Raw genomic sequence first — 24,347 nt, 5'->3', positions numbered from 1 at the left:
TTTCTCAGCTCTAAACCTATTTGGTGGAAAAAATATATGGTCGATTATACAAACAAACAAGTAAAAATTTTAGCTAAAAGAGAGAAAAAAATTTAATTTTAAATTTTTGACGATATTAAAAAACTAATATATTTGTATATTTTTTTGCCAAGGCTTTACATTTGTTCTTACTATTAAGAGCATGCTCCTAGCAAAGCAGCTTGATGTTGTTTTTCTTTATCTATAACTAGCGTACGTATTACACTTCCATCGACTGTTTTGTAGAATAAATATACTTTTTGAGTATTGGCATAGAGAAAAAAAAACATTTCTTAGCGGTTTAAAGAATGTTACATTTTTTTAGCAAAATTAGAAAAATGTTTCTAAGTCTTATTGTTGTAACTATAAAGTTTTTTTTTAGAATCAGCTTATTTTACCATGTATCAGCTTATTTTACAATGTATTGTATATTGGCCTGTCATTGGTCATTTGTATTGTATTTAAAAACAAAATACACTGTTATTTTATTTGACTAAGTGACATTTAAAAACAAACAAAAGTTGTTTTGAATAAATTATGACGATTCTATTTTTAGTTGTTTATGTGTATGACTGTTTTTGAGTAAATAATAAAATGTCAGCAAATGTTTTAGCTCGTACATCTGAAAAACAAATACAGTCAGACAATTACAAATAATATTTTATGCTTACAGTAAAACATGTTTTATTGTGTTATGAAAAATATGATTATCATTTTAGGCACTTAGATTACTAGCGGTTACGCCACTTGTATCTAGGGGCATTCGAAGGGGCAGTGACGGGCAAAGAAATTGAATAAAACCATCCCAAGCCATCTATGATATTATTCGGATTTCCATTTTTTAAAAAGAAATAAAATAAATATGTCTGTTCCTAGGAAGACGAGGCATAATGTCATATCCTTTTTTTTATTCATTATTTGAATTTATTGTCAAAATGTGAATGTTCTTTTTATTTATCTACACATTTAAAGATTTTTTTCTTTGAATTTTCGAAGAAAAAAAATTGAGACGGTTAAAACGAATAAAATGGGAGTTGCATGGTTAGAAATAAATCAAAATGTCATCCTGAACTCTTGCTAACTTTTCTATCCGATATATTGGAGACATACACATCTTATTTTTCTTAACTTTTAAATTACATTAAAATTTTGTATTAATATTACGTAATTATTGTTACTTTGAACTCAGCAAAGCATTTGAAAACCAAATAATGACCACAAGAATATAAAAATGAATATATTATTACTTGGATCTAACACAAGATTGTAATATTATATTATAAAGTGAAACTTGCAGTGGTATAAAATAACTATCTCCCTTTCACCCACTTTACCCCATCCCATCCAATGAAACTCAATAAACATACTGGTCAATAAACGAGTGCCATGTTAGCCAGCTTAATTGACGAAAATTTTTCCCCTTTCATTATATCCACGTATATTCAACATCCATTAGAGTAACAAAAGTACATATTGAATGCATAATGAAATAAATAGAAGATGTAAAAAAGGATTAGTATTAAAAAATAAAAAAGGACAAAAAACAAAAAAAAATTATAACAAAGAAAGAAATTGAATGAATAAAGCAACAAAGCTATTTTATTGTTTCCAATACACTTATGTAAAGTGAAAATAAATGTTTTGTTTATGATTATGCCAATAAATCTATATTTGTCATTCATACCACTACATTGCATTGCAAAATCCTTATGCAAAATATAGAGAGTTTTTTTTCTTAGCAAATACATAAATTTCCATTATAGCGTAGCCTATTGGTAACAACTATATGATTTTCTTATGGAGCCCTATCAGATTAAAATTTAATTTAATATATGTGTTAAATAAACAATCAAAGCATATTTAAATATCATTAGAATAATTGAAATAATATATCCTATCCGTATATCCATGATTATACGTGTAGAAACGTATGCTCCAGACAAATAGTACAATTTTCTAATTAGATTTCCTTTTATTTGTGAATATTCAATTAAAGCTGTCAGCGCCACTAATGACCAGGGTGTTCTTGTATTCAAGATAAACAAATTTAGATTTTTGCAGTTTAGCTTTTCTGTAATTAAGTTATCTATAATACAAAGTAGCTTGATGTCTGTTTGTCCGTCCGTCCGTCCCTGAAGATCTCTTTAACCACTGAACCGATCGGATTTTACTCTTTAGGGTATATACCTATTGGTCCTCTGGTGGTTTTAAACTATTTGTTTATGGGGAAGTTGGTTCACATAAACTACAGCAGCACCAGTTACCTCTTGGGGCAAAGCCCCTAGAGGCTAGAGGCGAAGCCGCTAGTATATAGGAAAATAATTTAATTGTTTAATCATTGACATTAAAGCAATTCAAAACATCCTGATATATCTAAACTATTTTTAATCATATTACTGTGTTTTATTTTTACTGATTTACATTTTTGTAAAAACACTAACTTTTTTATTGACTTAATTTCTGAGAAATGAAGGTAAAACTATTTTATGAAAATTGAGTAGATTTGAAAACATTGATATAAACCAGGATTCAATTTATTTTTTCAATCTATCTATCCATATATCCCTGTGGAAAACCAGAGATGCACTTATTCTGGGCTAGATAATTAGATAGACAATAAGTCAAAGATAGAAAGATAGACAGAATAATATCAAAACCAAAAGATGCATTTTCTCTTGAGTCCTTATTATATTTTGGCAAATTGGACACTTTACAAAGAAGCGAAGCTACAATTTGTTGTTAACTGTGTATGTCTGTCCGTCCATCTGTCTAATTTTTTATCTTAACTTGTATTTAAAAATCTTAAACCTAGGCTGAAATACTATCTTCATAAAGTTATTCTATAGTCATGTTTACAGAGTACAGGTACATAAATAAGATAGCATATTGCCTGGCATATATTCGATATATCAAATCAACAATGTGATCGTTTATTCTATGTATTTAAAGCAATTTAAGCTTTTTCTAATAATATACAATACTTTTATTTTTCTCAAATTGATGCAAAAGTGAAGTTATGGATTACACTATATTTTTAGAGTAGCTGCGCTACTTGAAATATCTTTATTTCCGGAATTAAGTTGGCACAATGAAAGTATTATACACTTCATTGGATAATTCTGATGAAATTTGCTGAATTTAAGAAAATATTTTCTCCATTCAGCTTCAATAATATTCTTATAGTGTGCATGCAATTCCGCATTTTACTACATCCAAGGGGTAAGACAATAGAGCCGATAAATTAATGTATAAACCCAAATATGATTCACTAAATTAAGCCTTCTATAGATCACAATTAGTGGTTCAAACGTTTGGACACTCAACTTAATGAACAATCAAATCAAAATTCAATAAAATTCCCAAAAGTGTTTGAGCCTCAAAATAATAAAACGTTATTCTAAAACTTTGGGGACTAGTTAAATAAACAGCCTAATTATCCCCTCCTCCCTGATTACGTCCGCATAGTGTTTCATATTCGCAAACATTCATATTTTGCAAAAAAAAATCAACAAGGGAAGTTAGCTATGTTATTCTAAAGATTTGCGACAGTGAATGTACGACTATCCTCATATTCTTCTCAATCAAGGAAATATGGAGTTAAACAATTCAAAATTTAAATCTAATATAATTTTTAAAATAAAAAAGAATAGGAAAAATTTATGATATTTATGCTATTAGGGAAACGTGATTTTCTCAGCTGCTCTTAAAGATATAGGCCTTAAAATTTATCTAAAATGTCCCATGCTCAACTAATATTTACTCTTTGACTTGCTTTGTTCGCTTGGTTGTCCATTAGGCTTATTTTGAAATTTCCATTGTTGTTGTTTTTGTTGTTTACAAATATTAAATATGACATTGTATCTATAATACAAAGTAGAATGATGTCTGCCTGTATGTTCGTTTGTCTGACTGTCCGTCTGCAGCTTAAGATAGCTGTAACCATTGTACCAATTGTGCTCTGCTCTACAGGATAGCTACTCGCCCTGCGGTGGTTTTAAGCTGTTTTCTTGGGGGGTTGGACTCACATAACACCCAAAAAAAGTACCCACTAGTATGTAATAAAATAATTGCGCGATTTTTAAAAAATAACCTACTTTTTGTGTCACAGAAAAGATTAAAGTTTTATTAAAAAGCTTCTTATGATTAATGGTAGCTCTTTCTGAATAATTTGAATATTTGTTCATGTAACGAGTATGCAAAGTGGAGGAAAAATGCATCTCATCTTTTTGTAGCGCAGAAAGTGTATAATTAAGACCTGTACGTACGTGCATCTGTCACTATGTCAGATTAGGTCAAAAGGCTTAATCAACTAAATCAATTATGAATTTTTCCGTGATTATATTGATCACATGTATCAATCAAGTTAGAAACATCAAAAATACTTTTTAAGTATGGGTTCCAACCAATTGATATTGGATTAAAACCGATTTTAAACCATACTTAAAAATCGTGTATCGTATCGAACTATTGCAAGTTTTCTACGAATATTAAAATGAAATCACAATATATCTAGCCAACAAAACTGTATTTAATATTATAACTTTCATTTCGTTATCCGCGGAATGGTGTCCATAATACGATATGATAGATAACTATAAAAGTATAACTGAATTCTAGTATTTTTTTCCTAAAAGATGCTAGTCGTTTCTTTTTTTGCTACCATGAACATAATTGGATTTGTTACAAGAAACAATTTTTGAAAAGAAAGAAATCTAAGAAATGTCAGTACTTTAAAAGCTACAAAAAATGCAATCACACAAAAAATCTGTTATTTGTTTAGCTAATACTATTAATTGTGTAATATTACTCATTCTATAGTTATGTAACCTTTGCATTTTAGTTTTAAATATCCTTTTACACAATTGGGCAGATGGTAATAGGGTTCACTCATTTCTGTCATTTTCCTCGTGAAGAGAAAAAACTATTCTTTATTCTCATTTTATGCTAGGTTAGGTTAATTGTAGTAAGAAAAGTCCAGCAGGGATATTACTCCACAGGGCTACAGCTCAACGCAGAATTAATTACTATTTTATAGAAAGAGGAGTGGAGATTTCGTTAGTTCAAAAATTAATATGAGTGAATGAACCGACATTTTTTATGGGGGATGGGGTACTTTTCAAGATATATAAATTAAATTAGATGAGTATATCTGGTTTTCTGTTTTTATAATAATTTTTCTTTCTCTTATCCTATAATACAAACTATAAATTTATAAAGATATTATAACTTTTCCAAGACAAAAATAGTTATTTGATAGTTAAAAAATACTATATTGGTTATAGAACAAAAATATTTCAACATTCCACCTTTTGTGAAAGAAGAAAAATGCAAAATATTGTAAAATCCTTTAATCAACACCAAAATTCTAAACAACAATTCAAAATAAACAACAAAGTGACTCAACTAAGTTCCAACAAAATTATTCAATAGCGTTTAAAAAGCAAATCTTTTCTATATTTATGTATGTTTTGTGTTTAGGCTTATAATTAAGTCTTAAAATGTGTGCACGTCTTAAGTATTTGACCCAAAACAAGTCTAAATCATGCACTTAATTAAGTAATACTTAGTGAGGTGCTATATCAAATTATCTTGTGATGTGTCCTGTCCTCTAGAGGGTTTCCAGGCATAGAGTATTATCTATTAATAATCCAAAAGTTTAAATTGGAATCCAATACAAACGAGATATATTGTAGTTATGGTAAACAATTAAAAGTTTATAATAAATGTGAACAAAATATAAGTTTAGTGTTGTTTAATGCACTCTTCTATAAGACATATTAGAGCTTTTAGTTATAGACCAATCAAGGATGAATTCTTTTAAAACAATAAAAAACGAAAATCAAAAGAAAGGGTTTTTTAGTGTGTATATGAAGGTAGAAATTACATGAAATATAATATTAGAAATTTACATAACAATAAAAAATAATTTAAAAATAATCTAAAGATTATTCGAATAAAAAAAAGTGTTAGATAATCTTTCTAAACTCTAGTATCTATTCTTTGGCAGAAATCTTTTCTATCATTTGTGGGATGGAGAGGAAAGTTTTGGTTTTCATCTTTCACGTAAAACTTTTAGGGGATATGGCATCTGATGAAAAACTTTCCTATTACGATTCAAAAACTATTATGCCTGTGAAAAAGTTATTATTGGTCTGCACACTATTGGTAAAAAGGCTCTAATTTTACAAATACAATAATAATTTTTTGAAGTATAAGGTAAAAATTTATTGGATATTTTTTTCTCAAATAAAGATTATAAAGGCAACTGAAAGTATTATGAAAGAATGAAATCAAAGTTTTTTTTTTATTTGATATCTCAGAATCTAGAAAACTCTGATATTGAAATAGGCCTTTCACAATTAATGATAAAGTTCTGAAAAATATTCCTATCAAAGTATTTTGACAGCTTTTAAGTTTTTGAATAGATTTTTAGTTTAAAAGATACTTTCTAAATTGTATATAAACATTCGAAGATGCTTTGTCAACAAAGGAAACGTAAAAAAAATATTTGTATGTAACGAAAGAATGGTTGAAAGAAAGTAAAAAGGAAAAATTCATCTTCTTGAAACATTTAACCTTTGAATAGATATTTATCGTATCGTATTATGGACAGCTTTCCAAGGGTTTTTAGAATATAAAAAAAAATAAAACCAGTTTTGTTAGCCTCGAGGAAAAATTGTTTGTAACACGAAGCTGTACATAATTTTAGAATGACTGAGAACCGATTCTAATCCAGCGGATATTAATCGGTTTCGAAGCCATACTGAAAAATATAATCATTGTTTATAAATAGTCTTAAATTAGCTTCTTAAATGCAAAGATTTATAATGTTTGCGGTCTAAGAAATTTAAAGTTAAAAGTTGGCTTGGAAGTTGAAGTTAAATTGCAACCAAATCTGCCGGCACCATCAGGACGTGGTGTTTTAATAGTTAAACAGATTTTCGAAACATTTACTTGTGTTTGATTTATACAGTTGGCTTCACAAATTTGGGAACCTAAATGAATCTCGATTGGTTTGGTCATTGAGTTCAGTGTCGAAACGTTTAAACTACTGATCTACTGAAGGGGTAATTTGGTGTATAATCATTGTATATGTACATAATTTTTCAGTCTTTGTCTTATCCCTTTAGATCCCTGCGATCAAGTATTCTAGTAAGGGGGTACACAAAATCAGTACTGGTGATAATAATGTGTCTGTACTGAACCAAAAATCAAGTTTTAATCCTATGGCAAATATTTTAATCCTGTTGTTGCCTCATTATGCGAATTACATTATGTTATTGCAACCTAACAAAAATATTTAGTTGTTGTATAAAAACTCTGAAACATTAGCTAGAAGATTTCTTTGTCGGCTAAGCTTCTGTATAACAATTAATGCATTTGATTTTCTTTATTTTTCAATTTGTTCCTTTTATTAAGTACATTTTACAGATTCTAGACTTAGCACGTATGGTCCCTCAGATGTCAAAACTTTATTTTAGTGTTTGGCCAAAATGACTTAGCAATTGTATCTGTAAGTACGTCTAATAACACCCTATGCTATTTTTAAAATCCTAGAAAATTTTTTTTGCAAGAAAATTGCATAAATTTGCAACCTTTTTTAGAACCACTACATAACTCGAGTTTTAAAACTTTTTATATAAAATCCTTTTTACAAAAAATATCAATAATTACTTAAAATTAAACCTGAAAGAAAAGAAATCTCATTACACGTGTTAATTTGCATGTTTTAGGTCTTTTTTTGAGGAAAGTATAACTTCCACATTTTTGACAATAATTATATTTTTTAACATTTCAAAGTAAAATATAATAAAACTTAAACGATTTTTCTTGAATTATCAGTTGAAAATTTCATCAAACATGCAATTTAAGTGATGAAAATTTAATAAAATCATTTTTTGAATGTTTAGAATTGCCAATTTTCTACATTTAAAACAAACTGTTAACAAAATTTAAAATCATTCTAATATATAACTTTAAAAATCAATAACATTTTATAAAATGATGTTTTAAAAAATAAATCATTAAAAGGTATTAAAATGCATTTTAAGTTGCTTAAAATTATAACGAGAATATCTTTTTACACTTTATTCTTTGTAATAGAGATTAATCGTAATTTGCTGAAAATGAAACATTTAATAAACTAATTGAATCTTTTTGTGACCATATTTAAAATTTTTAATTTTTACACTAAGGTGTTTTTTAATAAAAATCTTTGTTAATTTCTGTTTTACGACAAAAAAAGAAAGGGACTTTTTTACTATTTCTAGGTTATCTTATGCAATTTAAACTATATAATATGAAATAAATTTTAATTGTCTTTCTTTTGAGCCACAAAATACTGTAAAATGTAACATATATGCAAAAATAACAATTTTTTTAATGAATATTATAATATCCTTATATGACATTGCGTCAGAGCTTATTCTTTAGATCATATGTTCATGAAAAGTAGCCATAACTTGGAGGTTTGCACTATTTGTTAGAATATTAAATAAACTTGAATGGTAAAAATATTAGCATATCCTTTGTTAATTCAAATGCTTTAGGTATATTATTCGGAAAGTTAGTTAAAAAAGAGAGCATTTGCTGTGTATACTGTTGAAAGACTTTCAAAAATGTGAATTACAAAGCAATCCTAAAAGATCGGGCCGTAGGCAAGTCTTGGTCGATTGGGGGGTACGGGGGTTTTCTGATAGCAATTTGCGTTATTGGTATACAAGGTAAAAAAACAACATTTTAAAGAAATTCTTTAAATAAAACCCAACGTGTATTGGCAGTACAAACATCTTCATGCTAGCAGACATATGTTTATCAAAATTAAAGAAAAGTATTTCCACAAGAAAAATTATTCAGGTTTCTACTTTTTTATCGATTTTTCTGAAGGTATTATCGTATTCTATGGGTTTTTCATTATCATTTACTTATATCGAAAGTGCCAAACATTGTACCCTAACTTATTCATTTAATAAAAAACCAGCCGTGTTAGCACAGCATTCGAAATAAAATATTACTCTGCATAATTGTGCAATAAGCTAAAATATTGTATCTACATTTTTATAGAATTTGGTAATCTCAAAAGAATTATTTATTAAAACAGTTGATGTATTTGTTAAATGATATTACTAAATTAAAAAAAATCAGTAATATAAGCTTGAAGCATTTATTTATAAAATGTTTTTTTTCTCAAAAAAAACTCTTATCTTTTAAAAATTTTACCTCCTCTTCCATTTTTTTTGTTATATATAAACTCCTTTTAAATTGTTATAGTCTAACTAACTCGTTTTTAAATCGACAAATTTTAATAGCTGAAATAAATGAGATCTATTGAAGTCAAGCTTTTCTGCCAAATGGTTCATTGTATGTAAAAAAAACTAAGTGCCCTATTTTTAAGTTTATTTCAGACTTTAGTGGCTTTAAAATATAATCATATAGCGGCTTCGCCATTAGCCTCTAGGGGCTTTGCCCCAAGAGGTTTAATCAAACCAATTTTTCGTATTTTAGATTTAAAATAAATATACAAAAATTTGGGGAGGGGGGAAACATTTTTTTGTTTGGGGGGATAACCCCACTATTTTAATTTTAGTTTAAAAAAAAAGAAAAATTTGTTGGGGGGGATTTTCATTTTTTGGGGGGTTGGGGGTGTCCCATCCCCCAAGAAAATAGTTATGAACCTTCCCGGGACCTATGAGAAGCTACCCTGCAAAGGGGAACCCGATCGGTTCAGCAGTTAGCGAGATCATTCGCTACAAACAAACAGACAAACAAACAGACAGACAGACATACAGACAGACATCGTTCTACTTTCTATTATAGATTGCTAAAGCCCATGACCTAAAAAAGTAAGAAATTATCTGTAAAAAAGGGAAAGTTTGTCTTCAATCAGCCAAATAGCATTCTAAAGACTAGACAGTCATACAGAGATTCATTAAGATAGATAGACATAAATATGTAGATAGACATCATTATTATATAGATACATAATGGAAAAGACAAACATTATTGTAAAAAGCAAATCAACAATCAACTCCGAGATCTCCGAGATGCTTAATCATTACAGCCAAAAATTTGAGTAATTAGAAAAAAAACTATGGATTGATTATTTGGATCATACACCAGAGTATCATATACTCTGATTAAACTCTTTACTACATAAATCCCCTACTGTTAGATGAACGAACTGACCAATATATAATGTCCATGTTAGCAACCTAAACGGACGACAATTTTTCCTCTATAATTATATCCACTTATGTTCTACATACATTAAAAAATCCAACTATACTATTTCTATCATTTTATTGTTTTACATTTAAAAATAAATCTGTTAATTATACTACTACTTTCATACTAAATTTGCTACGTGTTGAGCTAACCATTAATGACCAGACTCGAACAGTAATTAATTGAGCACCAAACATTTTCTTTTTCTTTACAATATATTTTCTATATATATGTAGATTCTTTAAACTTTTTGTGGTTATAGAATTATTTTTTCAAAAGCTGGCAACTTTAAATTTTACCTGCGGCTACTCTACGCCGCTTTGTTTTTAAGGAATGGCAAAAGATGTCAGCAAAATAATCACCAAAATAACCACCCTTATACATATATTAAGCTTCCCTGATCATCAACTTCTGAGATCTTAAGCTTCAGACAAAAAAAATCTTACTACTTTATATTATAGGATTTCTATGTCTAGTCTATAAGTTTACCTGGAAATGAAATTAAATTGTGCTATGTTAATATTGGTAAAAAAGTGCACATAGTAATGGTTAATTCTATTAAGTTCTACTTTGTAGAAGATCTTAATGACCACGTCTAGAAACTTAATTAAATTTAGATTTAGCCAATTAAACTGTTATTAATTTTTTTATTACTAATAGGATGTTTTTCTGATGAAAATTCGTGATAATTTTTAAATTGATACTTAACATAAAAAAAATTCTAACAAAGAATTACGGTAATATCCTCTTAGAAATATTTTTTTCAATTTTGAAAATTTGAGTAACTCCCCCCCGACAGAAATATGAACTCTTGCCGCGGCGCTCGGCACCCTTTCCTGCCAAGCCGCAGCGACCGGCTCCCGAGCCTAAAACCTAACCTAACCTAAAATAGTTGTTCTGTTCGGGGGGGGGGGGGTAGTGGAAGTACCCTACCCTTCCCCCCCCCCAGAACGCCAGAATTACTACACAAGAACTAATATACCCCCAAAGTTTTCCACTTGTAAATTGTTTCGGTGTTATATTTCTATTATGATTCTATACTTTTTTTTTATATAAATGTACAATGGCATAAAAGTTACCGTTACAGTTTCCATTTAAAATATTTTATATATTCCATTAAGGCTTTCGATACTGTTTAATATTCACTGAAATAAAACCAGTTATTAGCCGTTCTAAAAAATCCTGTATCGTATTTAATTATAGAAAAATTTACACGAATAATAAAATGAAAATAACTGGAATTAATCTTATATTTTTTATTTTACTTCTTGAAGAAAGCTGTCAGTTATTTCTGTAACTATTTAGGTTTTACAAATAAGTTACAGAGTCACTTTATTATTTGTTTTGATGAAATTCTGAATGGCTAAATAGATAGATAGATTGATAGAAGAACTTGAATTTGAACAAGCTTGTTTTCCATTGAAAAGAAGCTCAACTCAATCTGTGGACTTAAAAAGAAATGCATCCCAGCTCAATACTAAACTAGAAAGCTCGGAAAGTTGTCATGCAATGTGGTAAATAATCAAATAAAACAAGGATGAAAACATCATTTAAAACATCAATTATGGTATTTCAGTTACTGTCTTTTATTAAACAGAAAAGTATTCGGAAGTATAGCTGATGATATTGTTGATATACTTTTTATTTAGGGCCCTAGGACAAACGCAGGAGTGACAAACGTCGGAGTAAACATTTAATTTTAACCTAACCAATTTTAAGACATCTTAGAAGTTTGCCTAAGACCTAAGACCGGCGGGGAGCTTAGATGTATATTTATACCTTAATCTAATCTGACCTGTAAAGAAATACTTAACATTTTTAACACTCCTGCGTTTGTCCACTTCGACGTTTGTCACTCCTGTGGTTTTTCATTGAAACTTTATAAGAATTTACCAATTTTTTTGGTTATGCAAGGTTCGAAATCGAATGGACAAATATAACATTCTTACAATCAAAAAACTTTCACCTTTGATTGTGAGGACGGACTCATTAACAATGAAGAAAAGCTTCACTTATTCTTAATGTCATTCAAAAGACATTATCTAATAATTTTCTTATTATAAAACAATATATTGGTGGGATTGTATCCACTTATCCTTTGATAAATGTTTTAAAACTGATAGAAAACACATACATCTTTTATAAGAAAATTTCAAACAACAAGGAGAATTGTAAATAAAGATGAAACGTAATATTTGTACAGTAAAACATGAAAGAATATGAGAAAGAAAATAAATAAAAGGGGTGCATATTTATAATGAAAAAAGATATGTAATAAATTGGAATTCAAACTAAATTTATCTATAAATAAAGCAAAGTAGATGCAGTGCAGCCAAAACACATTATACAAATCCAGAAGTGTTTGGCAGATGATAAAAATGACTCAAATTTTTTTTGTTTATTTTAAAAAAGAATATTTAAAATAAAAGTAAAATTTTAAATTATTATTGTAAAAATTACAACGACGTATGGACGTACTGATAAGTTCTGATTATTGAAAAGATACGCTAGTTTAAATAAAACTATGGTTTGGGGCTAAACAAAAGAAGAGAGACAAAACTGTATAGTGTAAATAGATGAAAGGATGTTACCAGGGATCAAAAGGGATAAGAAATTGATGTGCAACCCCAATGATGATTCACAAAATTACTCCTTCTGTATATTACAATAAGTGGTTAAAACGTTGAATAAAAAACTAATAATTCAAAAATTAGTATGAGATCTCAAAGTAAGCCAAAGAACAAGAAAACGGTATAATAAAACTTGGGGTCTAGAGTAATATACAGCTTAATGCCCAGGCCTTCCCTCCCTGGGAAATTACAGTCAAATAAAAAAGGATTCAAAAGATTTAAACTCGGACGGATTGTTCAGAATTCTAAATCCCAAACTTTTGTTTTATTTTGGTTTTAAAGTACAGCTCTTCTGCAAAACTTTAAATACTTAAATATAAATCAAATCTTTAGAAAAAAAGAATGAAAAAATCGATAAAATCAATACTAAATTAAATTAAATAAAAAGAAAACTGACAATTATAGAGTGAAAACACTACTAATATTGGCATCTAATATATTTTTTCCTTATTATTATCGGAATCACCTTTAATTATTAGGCTCAGGCTCAGCTTTCTTGTTAACCATGGAATAATTGGAATAAGCTGTTTACCCAAAAAAAATATCTAAAATGCCGCTCGGCGTCGCTAGTTTTTTTTTGGTAATTTCTCTTGAGAGGGTGGTGGTACACTGCTCCTAAATAGTTATAAAAATGCCCAGGACGGTTAGCGAGATCCGTCGGTATACAGATAAACACATATCCTGTTACTTTTTAAAAAATGTGTCCATTCCCTACAGCCGGAGTTATAATGTATAACTTATTTATTTTAAGATCTCTGCTATTCGTTATTTACCCACAGACTGTAAATAAAAACTGTAGAGAAGTCACGCTTTAAACAAGAAAGCTATTTGTTGGTATTTAATACTTGACATGCTTGCTAAAAGCATATTTCAAATTATCAAGAATTAATTACATTCATTTAGATAAAGTTGGTGTACAAAACAGTTAAAATTTAATTACATCTTTTAGCCCTATTAGATGCTTTTGTTAATTTAAGTTTTTTCTATTGATAAGCACAGTGTAGATTAGATTAGATTTATTATTCTTGGGTTTACATACATAAGGTGTTTATGTTGATTCGTTGAACATCGCTATTTTCAATGCTATTTTTTGGTAAATTGAATTTACACCTTTGCATCGCTATTCGGTTGGAATTTCTTTGAACATGTAAGACATGCTTCAAAATAAGATAAAATACTATCCTAACAATGTATTGCTATTTCTTCTATGCAAAAGTCAATAGGTATCTGTATTTTGAAATTTTATAATAAAAAATATTTGCTAAAGATAACAAATGATACTCTTAACATGCGACTAGCTAATTGTATCATAAGGATAGCTTAATAAAACAAAACACAACACAGGTAAGATTTAAAGGGGGGGGGGGGGGGTAACCTTGCGTGGTCAAAAAATCTGCGATGTCCTAACCCTGCGGGACTATCCTGTATCCAATATTACCTGACCTAATCTAGCCCCTGTGATGGGGTTCCAAATCATGAGATTTGGTTATTTATAATACAGTTGGCGGAGGATGAAGGTCAGCCTTAATTCGCAACTAGGATGGCGCCATTCTAGTTTTTAGAACATGAAGATATAATTGAATTTTAAGCATTCTAGGATATTTCTAAAAGTACTAAACACTTTGCATATCGATATTTTAGAATATTAAATTATAATTGTTAAAGCAAACATGTTTGGAACAAAGAATTGTAAATATTATTCAGTAAACTTTCCTTCACCTACAATCAAGTTTAGCTTCAATATTTGTTTATTTATATGTTATATTTATCTTTATAGATGTTGTTGTTCATGTTTTAAGAAATAATTCATATTATTTATTTTATGCAAAATTCGGTAGCTTAAAGTGGCAAATGCTGACGTGAATGAGAAGGAAAAATGCAATCATCACTGATTTTTAATCTATCCATCTATTCGTCCATATAGTTATCTTTCTATTAATATATCTATTCAACCATCAATTTGATAATCTATCCATTAATCTATCAACTTACATTGTTTGATTTATCTATCTATCCTATTAACTATCTCTCTAAAACAATATAGAGATTGAGTGAAACTAAATTAGATTTCGAGCTAATAATGTGTATGCTAACAGTATTAGCAAATATGGTTTTCCTATATGAACAATGCTATCATAGAGATAGCATGATCAATTATTTATCAATGTAACTTGAAAGTGATATTTGCGATGCAATTTATAAGTAAGGAAGCTTATGTCTAAATTCGAAATGTCCGTCTGTTTTTCTAAAATATTTTTTTGGGAAAAAATATTTTCTCGGCTAGGCTTCAAGATAAACGGCTGATACTTGTTAAAATTCCCATCATTATGAACCATATTCAAATTTGCTTTTTGAATTATGCAAGATATCTCTGATAAATAGTTATTTACTTCGAATGTTACGTTGTCAATATTCTTCAATATTTTGTGCTTAGCTACTTATGAATATTTTCATTCTTGTAATATTTTGTATACTATATATTAATATATTTCACTGGAGTTTATTGAAAATCTAGAAAATTATTTATGTACTAAAGTAGCAAAGTGTTTTTATGTTTGTATTTCTAATATTTTACAGGTATTAATTCATTACTTTATCTATTTATCATTTATTCAATCAGGGGAAAAAAAACTATTGACAAGGAGCACAAAAACTTGCATAGAAAATAGTAGTTGTTATTTTAATTTGATAGGATAAAGATTAAATTGGTCTATTAAAGATAAATACATGTTTGTTTATGTTGATTTGTAAGAAAATACAAGATTTTCTTTTTACTAATCAGCTACTTATTTTAATATTTTTTGGAGTTATTATTTATTTTTTATATGTTTAAGTATGCGTGAAAATTAGAGAAAGGAAAGAGAAAGAAAATTAATCACGGATTATTTTTGTAATAAATAAATACACAGGTCTTTTGTAGCAGGACTGACAGACCGACGGACCAAGTAAGCTGTAAACTATCTGTTAGTGGTTATCTTCACAAGTGTATATACAATAGAAGCCGATAAATCCCCATTTAACACATAGCGTTGCAGACTGAAATATTTGGCGTTATCCTCTTAGAATTTTTTTTTTCAATTTTTTTCAATTTTGTACTCCCCCCCCCCCCTCCGACTACCGACGAACAACTATTTTAGGTTAGGTTAGGTTTTAGGCTAGGGAGCCGAGCGCTGCGGCTAGGCAGGCAAGGGGGCCGAGCGCTGCGGCTAGGCAGGCAAGGAGGCCGAGCGTTGCGGCTAGACAGGCTAGGGAGCCGAGCGCTGCGGCCAGAGTTCATAGTTCGCTGTCCGGGGGGGTGGGAGGGGGTACTCAAATTTTCAATATTGAAAAAAAAATTTCTAAGAGGATAATACCAAATATTTACCAATGTACAATTAGAGTTAAACACTAGATGGGAAAGGGGTTAAATAACTGTATGTCTCCATTCCAAAGACCTTGTACCAACTTTCAATTGGGTCTTTGAAAGTAGCAAAAAACAATTTGCTAGCAGACAAAAGAGTTCTTTGGAAAATGAGGGCATGTAGTTATCTGTATATACATGTATAGAGTACCTTCGCTATCAACACTAGAGGGACTTGAGGAGATAGGAATCGAATTTGATATTCCAATTTCTTATTTTAGATTTTAATAGAAAAAGTAAAAAAAAAATTTTTTTGGGGGAAGGGAATATTTTCTAGGGGCGATTTCACTTAGGAGGGTCGTGGTACCCTCCCCAAAAGTAGTTATAAACCTTCCTGTGGCCTATGAGAAGCTACCCTGTTAAGGAGAACCCAATCGGTTCAGCGGTTAGCGAGATCCTTCGCTACTGACAAAAAAAGCTTACTACTTTATATAATAGGATTTACTTTTATACGGAGTAAACTATTTTCTAGTAATATATCTTCGAAACCAATTACAAAACTGGTTTTATCTTATAATTTTTCATACGCGATAAGCTCTGAATTAAACGATATGATACATAACTATTAATCCTTACCTTTATTTTATAGGCTATAAAAGTAACGGGCATTGAAGTTTTTTGTGCTCTACCCTTATTCCTTTTTCTACTTTTCATCTTTCTAGCATTTAACCTTAACTTTGATATTAAAGTATCATATCAAAATATATTTCTTGAAGCTTTACAAAGTGTCTCAAAAATCAGCCATGTAACGTCATAAAAATAAGGGATTAGAGAAGAAGTGTGACAGAAAACCCATAAAAAATATGGATCATTCCTAATTTGTATGACGTCACATGGCTGATACTTTGAGACACTTTTTAAAGCTTTTAGAATAAAAATCTTACCAAGCTTCCTTGCAAAGTTCATCCTTCGCCTCTTGTAAAGTCATATGTTTCCTCATTATGTAGCCTTTTTATTTAGCAACCTTTATCCTTAACTTTGTATAACTCTCTTAGAGTATGAATAACTAAAACATTATGGGGTTTATTCTGTTTTTCCACTTGGCTTGTTTTGTATTTAACGCTGACTGAATAGAACTAAGTTATTTGTATGGGGGGGCTCTTTATTATTCTCTCTTTCTCTCCGTTTCACTATATGGTTATATTTCTCTTTACTCTATATCTATCTTTCTATCTGTTCTCTGTACCGCTCGCTATCTTTCTATCTGTTCTCTGTACCGCTCGCTATCTATCTATTTCTCCGCCAACTTCTCTCTCTTTCCTCCTTTACATACACTCTTTCTCTTTCTCTTTCTCTCTTTCTCTCTCTATCTCTCTCTCTCTCTCTCTCTCTCTCTCTCTCTCTCTCTCTCTCTCTCTCTCTCTCTCTTTCATATGGTCTAATAAAGGCAAAAGCCTTTATGTACAAAAAATGAGTAAAACTTAGAGACAAACGTAAAAACTACTAATTAGAACGCATATTGTGTAAAAGTTATGACTTTTTCATGCAGAAAAGCACAGTTTTTTTCTAATTTATTATTTGTGTTCTACGTCCATAGCATCAAGTGGTTCTACAGTCTAGGATTTAAAAATAGCATAAAACCCTTTCAATATTTAAATCTAAAAAATAAATATCCTAAAACCACCTCGGGACATAAATGAAGCTTCACTTAAAAGCATTACTCAATCGGTTAAGTAATTATTAAAATCTTAGGCTTCAAACAAAAAAAACTTACTACTTTATTTATAGGATCAGATGTCTTTCCATCTTTTGTATCTGGATCGATATGGATCTCATTTACAGCTATTTTGTGGATGGTATCTTAATCCTTCCAATAGTATCGCATCTGTAAAAACACAACCCCACTTGGGCCATCCCAAATATATTCCTTTCAATATTCAAAAATAAAACTCAATAAAATGCAGTTTTATATATCAGATTGTATATACTTTTGATTCTTTGGACAAAATGGTCATTTTGTTTAGTCAAGAAATTCACTTATATACCTTAATTAATTTTATACTTATATTTCAAAGTACATTTTGCTTCTTAAACCTTGTAATGTTGAGGGTTGGTGCAAAGTTTATGGGTTAAAGAGTAAAACTTATATCCGGGTGACGCAAACTTTATTACATGCCAGCTGTTCTGTTATTTGTAGCCTTTAGTCAACTACCTTACCCCAAAAAAATATTAAATAACGTTCTTGCACTTTTAGGAAGATATTCGGTAAAAAATGCCAAATCGGTCAATTGGTTTGTTAAATTTTTTGACACATAAACATAAACCTTTAAAGCCTAATGTTTCTTATTTCAATGTGACATAATTAATGTCTTCTTGACTTTTTAAAGCATTTGATAACACATGAAAGGCATTTAAACGATTTAAGCAGTTTGTTTTATCGGAATATTCAAACTTATCATAAAGAAGTTAAAGAAGAGAGAGGTTTTTGTTTGAGTGTGTATGTGTCTTTCTGTATGTAAAGATCTCGTTAACTGCCGGACCGATGTATTTTTATACAGATAGGAGGGTGGGGAGGGATTTGTGTATCGGGAAAAATGTTCTTTGGAAAACTTTAGACACCTCCTTCACAAAAAGATAATGTTACCTAAAATCCTTGCAAGATTATGTTATACTTTTAATATTGGGCGCAATAATAATTTTTTTTTTGTAAGTGTACAAATTCTGTACAATATATGGAGGGCAGAGGAATTACACAGGATTTATCATAATATTTGTATTACTCTATCTAGTAAAATATAAACAAGAATTAGGAAATCCATGAGTACCAAAGCATTTTTTTAAAAAGGCATAAGATATACGTGGATATTATGACTGGAGGAAAATTGTCATCAATTTAGATTGCTATTGCTAACATAGACATAATTTATTGGTCAATTTGTTCATCCAGTAGGAGGGAATAGATGGGATACTTATTTTAGCCAAGTTTCATTTCATTAGAGTACATGCTAATCTGGAGTAAGATCTAAGTAATAATAAATACATTTAAATAATATCAAACTTTTCAGCAGCTGAAAGAATAATTGCAGAATATCAGAGTAATATTTGCCTATCCAATGTAAATAGTCGCAATTGATATGTCAATTTGTCATTTATTCGGTAAAGTTGGGAATCTAAACTTGTAATTCATCAAAATAAATTCTTTTACTACACACATTTTACTAACATTTTAGGCTGACTACTGATTGATTAGAATATCTTTTATAAAGGACGAAAACACAAGTCAAGATTGTAGAATGCCCCCCAAAAGTTTAAAGTGTGCGAAATGTTGACATAGGGTGACGGCTTCTTAGGCGGCTGATTGTGAAAAGCTAGTCATACGACTGCTGCTTTAGTTTGTCAAAGCTTTACGCAAAACCATGAATTACTAAACTATTTAAGAGGTAAACTGTATTTATGTGTGCTACTTAAAATCTCTATAAGTGTTTGCAAAATTTTGACATTTTTACTACAACTGATCATCAAAAAAGAATGTTACATTATTCATAATGTGATTATATTCCTAGAAATGCATTTCATTAAATGTATGAATAAATATTGGATTTAAAGTACACATTTATTAATGTAGGGTTATTGACATTTTAAGTGGAAGCTTTTTATAATGCTTAAAAATGACATACTGGCCTACCATTGGTCAATTTAAATGTATACTGGCCTGTCATTGGCATTTTAGCCTGTGTATTAGCCTGTCATTAATCATTTGTATTGTATGACGTCATTTTTTATTAGCACTATAAAAAGCTTCTTTTAAGTGATTTCAATTTATCAATTTTCGGAGCCGATAGGCTCTCGGAGCCGGCTCCTCAATTCATGTTGAATACGCGCAATATATTTTTTGAGTTGGTTTAAATTCAAACTGTTTGGAAAAATAATAACTGGTAAATAAGTTAATTGATAGGTTTTTTAACTAGCCGCTGTGCCTATAGCATTTAAAAGCCTAAACCAAACAGACAGACAGAAATCGTTCGTTTGTATTATAGATAATAGGATAGTTGATATTAAAGAACCGAAAACTGATATCGATTTTAGATTTAGGCAAATAAAAAAAATAAGAACGGATGAAATCGGATAAATTTGTTGCGTGATTTTAAAATGTCATTTCACAAGAATAAGTTCGACACCTTGCCGTAAACTAAACAAGACATTTTGTAGTTCATGAAATGGTACTAAATTAAGTCAATCAAGGTCCTAAAATTTCCCTTTTTAAATGGATATAGGTCATACGTGAATACATTGACAGGGTAAAATTGGTCGTCAAGCTTGCTAATATGGTCAGTTCGTTCATCCAAGTAATGATATATCATTTATTACAAGATGGCTTGAATTGAATAGGAAACGACGTGTCTCAATTTTGTACAACTATTTTAGTTTACATAAAGAATTTTAACATTTAATACTATAGCATACTTTTAATGTCATGGTTGTTCTCAAGTAATGTTAATAAAAGTTATGTAAATTGTTAGGCAAGGTCGATTATTTCCATGTTTGTAATTCCACTTAAAATTCTTTACATTGACTGAAAGTTAGACGCACTTACATACAATTTCATAAGAGTAGCTGCTCTACTAATAATTAGGTTATATATTTGAAGAATTTAAACAAATTTTTTAATTTAAATTTAAATAAATGTTATAATATGACGTGAAGAATTGTAAATATAAAAGTTTAATCTATTGTTCTTTTGTCTTAAATGTTGAACTATCTGGAACTATCTACCAATTTGTCTGAAGTTTAAGATCTCTTAACGCTGAACCGAATTGGCCCTATATTTCAAGGAAAATGCTTACTGGCTTTAAGCTATTTCTTTGGTAAGATACCTATCCTTGCTCTGTAAAAAGGCAAAGGAAGGATAGTTGAAGAAGCTATTACTGGAATAGTTTTTTTTTTTAAATATTGTGTATTTTTGTCCCTGTGTTGTATCTATCCCCCTGGGTTTGCAACATCAATGCTGTATATGAAATATTAATGGTAGATTAGAACAAAACAAACATGTACACAAGCATTAGTAAAAATAATTTTAGGAAAACAAATTAACTAAAAAAGAAAATAAGTGATAATGTTCATAATAAAGTGTGAAGGGCTCATAGAAAATGTTTATTCTAAATATAAATAATTTGACGAGTACATGTTAGCTATAGTAATAAAATGAGGTATGCCTTGGCATATAAGCATGCCAGTTAAATGTATATAGAATGCCAAGACAAATATCGCCTAATCAAAGGGTCAGTTCAGTTCAGATATCCATCGGTGATGGTCACACGAGTTTTTCTGTCCACGTAAATACACTTCCTTCCCAATCACCCCCCCAGCAATCTGAACCATAAGACCTACCCCTTTTTACACTTCTGAAAGGGCAAGTGAGGTACGTCCGCAGGTTAAGCGTACATTTTCAATCAAGTTTATTCTTGCTAACGCCACCCGTTGCCGGAACTATAGACCAATCACAGCCAAGCATAAATCACGTGACATATCATAGTGACATACGATTGGCCAAATAAATCAAAACAATACCTCGTGCATATATCACGTGATAATTCCGATCACAATCGCTACACAACCACGTGTTCAACAAACATACAGATAAAAAACTTAAATACCCAGTGAAAATCGATTAATATCATATATTATTAGACTACTAAATTAATTCTTTATCTAAAACATTGTTCTTCGAATATAAACGGTAAAGTTAATTGAATAAGTGAAAATCGATTATTATTAATTATATTAATAAATTGAACTTTTAAATTTATCTCAGTAAGGTTAGCTCTCACGTTTAATTAACGATCGACTTTTCAGACTTTACCGAGATGTCGAAACAAGACAACAATGAGAGCGCCTGTAACGAGAAGCTCAAAAACATTGTATTTAAGTATGCCAATCAATCACAGGATACGATAAGTGCTACAGCTCTAGTGAACATCCTCTCCAAACTTCACAAGGGTGAAGTATGCTCCAAGGCTAGTGAGCAGCTAGAGAAACTAGACAAGATTGAGAAGAACCTGGAAGCAGTCAGAGCCAGAGGTACCGAAAACCAGGAAAAGATTGAGGCACTGCAAAACACCCTCGAAACAATACGCGACTCCATAAAGAAATCTAACGAGGCGCTCCACACCAGGATGGACGATATGATCGAACACTACGACTACCGTATGGAGAAACTAGAAAAGCTAGCTACGCTCTCCATCCTACAGAACAATGGCAGAGAGAGGAGAGACAGATGCTTCAGCATAAAGGTACACCAGTACGCAGACTACTCGAGACAGGACCAAGGACCCATACAGATCAAGCATATATTCGAAAGGATCTTAAAACCATGCTTAATGGATGCCCACAGGAAAGGAGAGATCGATGAAGTCCCGGAATTCTGGTATAACTGCCTAGAATACGGCCACCAACTTGGGTCTAACAGAGAAGGTCCGAGCGCCCCACAGAATTATATAATTCGTTTGAGGTCTCGTTACTATCTAAACGCTATACTGAGGAATAAGCGCAAGTATCTGGAAGAGCTGAACAATCAAAACAAGAGCCTCAACAAATCATACGCCGATGCAGTTCAACAGGGTAAATTTTTCCCCTGTCGCATCGGCAATGATACTACCCAACTAGATCGAGATGTTCTTTCCTGGCTCTGCACGCACCCAGAGGTGAACCGTGCTTATGTGAGAGGCCAGAAGCTGGTTTTTAGCCTGAAGATTAGACCTCAGTTCTTTTTCCAGGTTTTGAATCCATTCGGCCGGACACTTAAAGAACTCACTACACCTGTTATAGATGAGAAATACTGGCTGAAGACTATCAACAGACAGAGTCCATTCCTCCAACCAGCGTACATCAAGGGCAAAGAAAATAAAGGTAACAAGTTGGACATGACCAACCACAACAAGATCAATCCTTTACTAGCCGATGATGATAAAGATGATGATAAAGACGCCGATGCCAACCTAGACAAGGAGGGAACATCGGAGCCTGCCAACAAGAGAAAGAGAGACATCTTAACACCTCTAATGCTAATGCAACGCTCTAGGAATCGTAGTAAATACGGATCGACGGACAGCCCTGCCAACAAGCAGCTTAAGTTCTCAGAAACGCCAACACAGAACAGATTCCAATTGCTGGAATCTGACGTCGATGACGACATTCAACGCCCTCCTTTACCGGAAAAAGTAAGACGTAATCTCAACTCAGCAAGGAGCAGCATTATTAATGACTTAGAGAAGGGCAAGGCCGATGACGCAATCGACGCCCTCGACGCAGTAGTCGGCAATCTGCTCGATCCAGCCGAAGGCAGCTCCAGGAATGTATCTAGGGATACATCCAAAGATAACTCCAGGAATGTATCCAGAGAGGTTTCGAGTGAGGAGGACACTACAGGCAGCCAAACTCAGCAGCCTATGAACCAGCGGAAGTCTAGACGAAACAAAAAGCTGTCTAAGGCGCCGTCCACAGCATCAACTACAGCGGGTACCACTGCATGATTGTCCACCTGCGGACTCTAACATGCTAGCCACCCGCGGCTACCACTATTTGAACGCTCCACCTGCGGAACGTTCAAAAACACTCACTTGCAGGGCCAACCACCTGCGGTTCACCTAACTGCCGCTACACCTGCGGTACATCACTGCGGGCACAGCTCCATACTGCGGGTTCTCTAACACCTGCGGTCAAGCAGGAGCAATATTTAAACAACCACCTGCGGTTTCATTCGCAGAGTGAAAAATTAACCACCTGCGGTTTATAAATAAATAACCCAGCTTTCACCACCTGCGGCATCATACTGCAAGATGCTATATACTGCGGGTATTACCACCTGCGGTCAAGCAGGTGATACTTATTGAAAATTAACCACATGAGGTTATAACTCGCAGTGTGCTATAGTGCTATCCACAGCATTGAACACTAGGCCACCTGCGGCAGTTTAGACCACCTGCGGTTGAGCTCTCCAGGAGAATTCAATTACAACCTATTGAACACTCGGCCACCCGCGGCAGGTAACACCACCCGCGGTTGCGACCGGCGGATTTCAGTGATCTTTCAGCTGTAAGTAACACGTGTAATATTATATAGTTTACCATAAACTTAAT

The 24,347-nt window shown here is 31.3% G+C and overlaps 1 protein-coding gene across 1 annotated transcript in view; it reads right to left on the bottom strand.

Annotated features, from left to right (window-relative positions):
* LOC145313933 (uncharacterized) overlaps positions 1-17,476 on the bottom strand; it is a 48,377-nt gene extending 30,901 nt beyond the window's left edge. Inside the window, exon 1 of the mRNA XM_080153594.1 lies at positions 17,157-17,476. Coding sequence (XP_080009720.1) covers positions 17,157-17,212 — 56 coding nt within the window. The 5' untranslated portion in view covers positions 17,213-17,476. The remainder of the gene's footprint in view (positions 1-17,156) is intronic.
* Positions 17,477-24,347: the final 6,871 nt, after the last annotated feature.

Source organism: Acartia tonsa, chromosome 3 (genome assembly GCF_053477335.1).
Source record: "Acartia tonsa isolate MP-2025a chromosome 3, ASM5347733v1, whole genome shotgun sequence".
In the NCBI taxonomy this organism is placed as follows: domain Eukaryota; kingdom Metazoa; phylum Arthropoda; class Copepoda; order Calanoida; family Acartiidae; genus Acartia; species Acartia tonsa.
Note: the sequence above shows the minus strand (reverse complement) of the source record. Positions and strands in the feature narration are given on the sequence as shown.